The sequence below is a fragment of the Mesocricetus auratus genome, unplaced genomic scaffold (genome assembly GCF_017639785.1).
Source record: "Mesocricetus auratus isolate SY011 unplaced genomic scaffold, BCM_Maur_2.0 Super-Scaffold_100027, whole genome shotgun sequence".
NCBI lineage: Eukaryota > Metazoa > Chordata > Mammalia > Rodentia > Cricetidae > Mesocricetus > Mesocricetus auratus.
In genome coordinates this window covers 5,691,631-5,693,253 of record NW_024429208.1, presented here as the reverse complement: position 1 = coordinate 5,693,253, position 1,623 = coordinate 5,691,631, and the positions used below count along the sequence as shown (strand labels likewise).

General features: G+C 44.4%; 1 protein-coding gene across 1 annotated transcript; it reads left to right on the top strand.

Moving 5' to 3' along the window:
* The first annotated feature begins 801 nt into the window (after positions 1 to 801).
* Positions 802 to 1,140, top strand: LOC121134231 (40S ribosomal protein S27). The gene has a single exon (XM_040732099.1). The coding sequence runs from the start codon at positions 832 to 834 to the stop codon at positions 1,084 to 1,086; it is 255 nt and encodes an 84-aa protein (XP_040588033.1). The 5' UTR covers positions 802 to 831; the 3' UTR covers positions 1,087 to 1,140.
* The last annotated feature ends 483 nt before the right edge of the window (positions 1,141 to 1,623 follow it).

Sequence of the window (1,623 nt, the reverse complement as noted above, 5' to 3'; positions counted from 1 at the left end):
AGCGTGATGGTTTAATCTGTGATCCCAGTTCTTGGGAGGTAGAGGCAGAAAGATCAGAAGGTGAAGGTCATCCAGGGCCACACAGGGAGTCATATGGCCAGTCTGAGACACATAAACTGTGTCTTGAAAGCAAGAAGACATTAAGAAAATATATTCTGGGCGGGGTGGTGGTGGCGTACGCCTTTAATCCCAGCACTCAGGAGGCAGAGGCAGGCAGATCTCTGTGAGTTCAAGGCCGGGCTGGACCGACAGCCTCCAAAACAATACAGAGAAACCCTGTCTCATAAAACCAAAAAAAATTATATATATTCTGTAACAGAGTTATAACGTAATTACATATGTAATGGAGAAGGGGGTTTACACTTTTCTATTGGAAATAATTTTGGTTTTGAGACAGGGTCTTACTATATAGCCCTGGAAGGTCTGGGACTTACTTGTTATTTAGACCAGACTGGCTACAGACTCACAGAGATTCACCTGCCTGTACCTCTTGAGTGCAGAATTAAAGTCATGCACCACCACATCCAACTCCATTAATTTTTCTGGAGACAATGTCTTACACTACAGATTGGGTTGGCTGGAAACTCACCAGGTAGCCCAGGTTAGCCTGAAATGGTGGCAATCCCCCTGCCTCATCCTCCCAATGTTTGGATGGTAAGCATGAGCCATTAGCGCCTGGTTAAATTTCCATTTATAGAAAAGTTGCAGAGACTTCTCTAAACTCTTCGCCCACTTCTTCAAAGATTAATGTGTTGCATAACTTTGGCAAATGCACCCTAGTTAAGAAATTAACATTGGCCTTTCCGGCGGTGACGACCTCCCTACGAGAACATGCCTCTCGCAAAGGATCTCCTTCATCCCTCTCCAGAGGAGGAGAAGAGGAAACACAAGAAAAAGCGCCTGGTGCAGAGCCCCAACTCGTACTTTATGGATGTCAAGTGCCCAGGATGCTATAAAATCACCACGGTCTTCAGCCATGCACAAACGGTAGTCTTGTGTGTTGGCTGCTCCACTGTCCTCTGTCAGCCTACGGGCGGAAAAGCAAGGCTGACAGAAGGATGCTCCTTCAGGAGGAAGCAGCACTGAGAAGCACCTGATTCAAGATGCGTGGGAACCATCCCAATAAACACATTTTGGATATAAAAAAAAAAAAAAAAAAGAAATTAACATTGGCACAGAACCATGAACTAAACCAGACCTTTCCTGTCACCATTTTCCCCAATACATATGTGGCTTAAAGCTTGCTAACATTCGAGGCCAGCCTGGTCTACAAGAGCTAGTTCCAGGACAGCCTCCAAAGCCACAGAGAAACCCTGTCTCGAAAAACCAAAAACAAACAAACAAACAAAAAAAAGCTTGCTAACAATCTACATTAGGAGAAGGAAAAAAATAGATACAATTAATTTTAATTATATATATATTTATACATATTTAAAATTATATATATATAGCCGGGCGGTGGTGGCGCACGCCTTTAATCCCAGCACTCGGGAGGCAGAGGCAGGCGGATCTCTGTGAGTTCGAGGCCAGCCTGGTCTACAAGTGCGAGTTCCAGGGCAGCCTCCAAAGCCACAGAGAAACCCTGTCTCGAAAAAAACAAAAAAACATATACCCTTACTCACA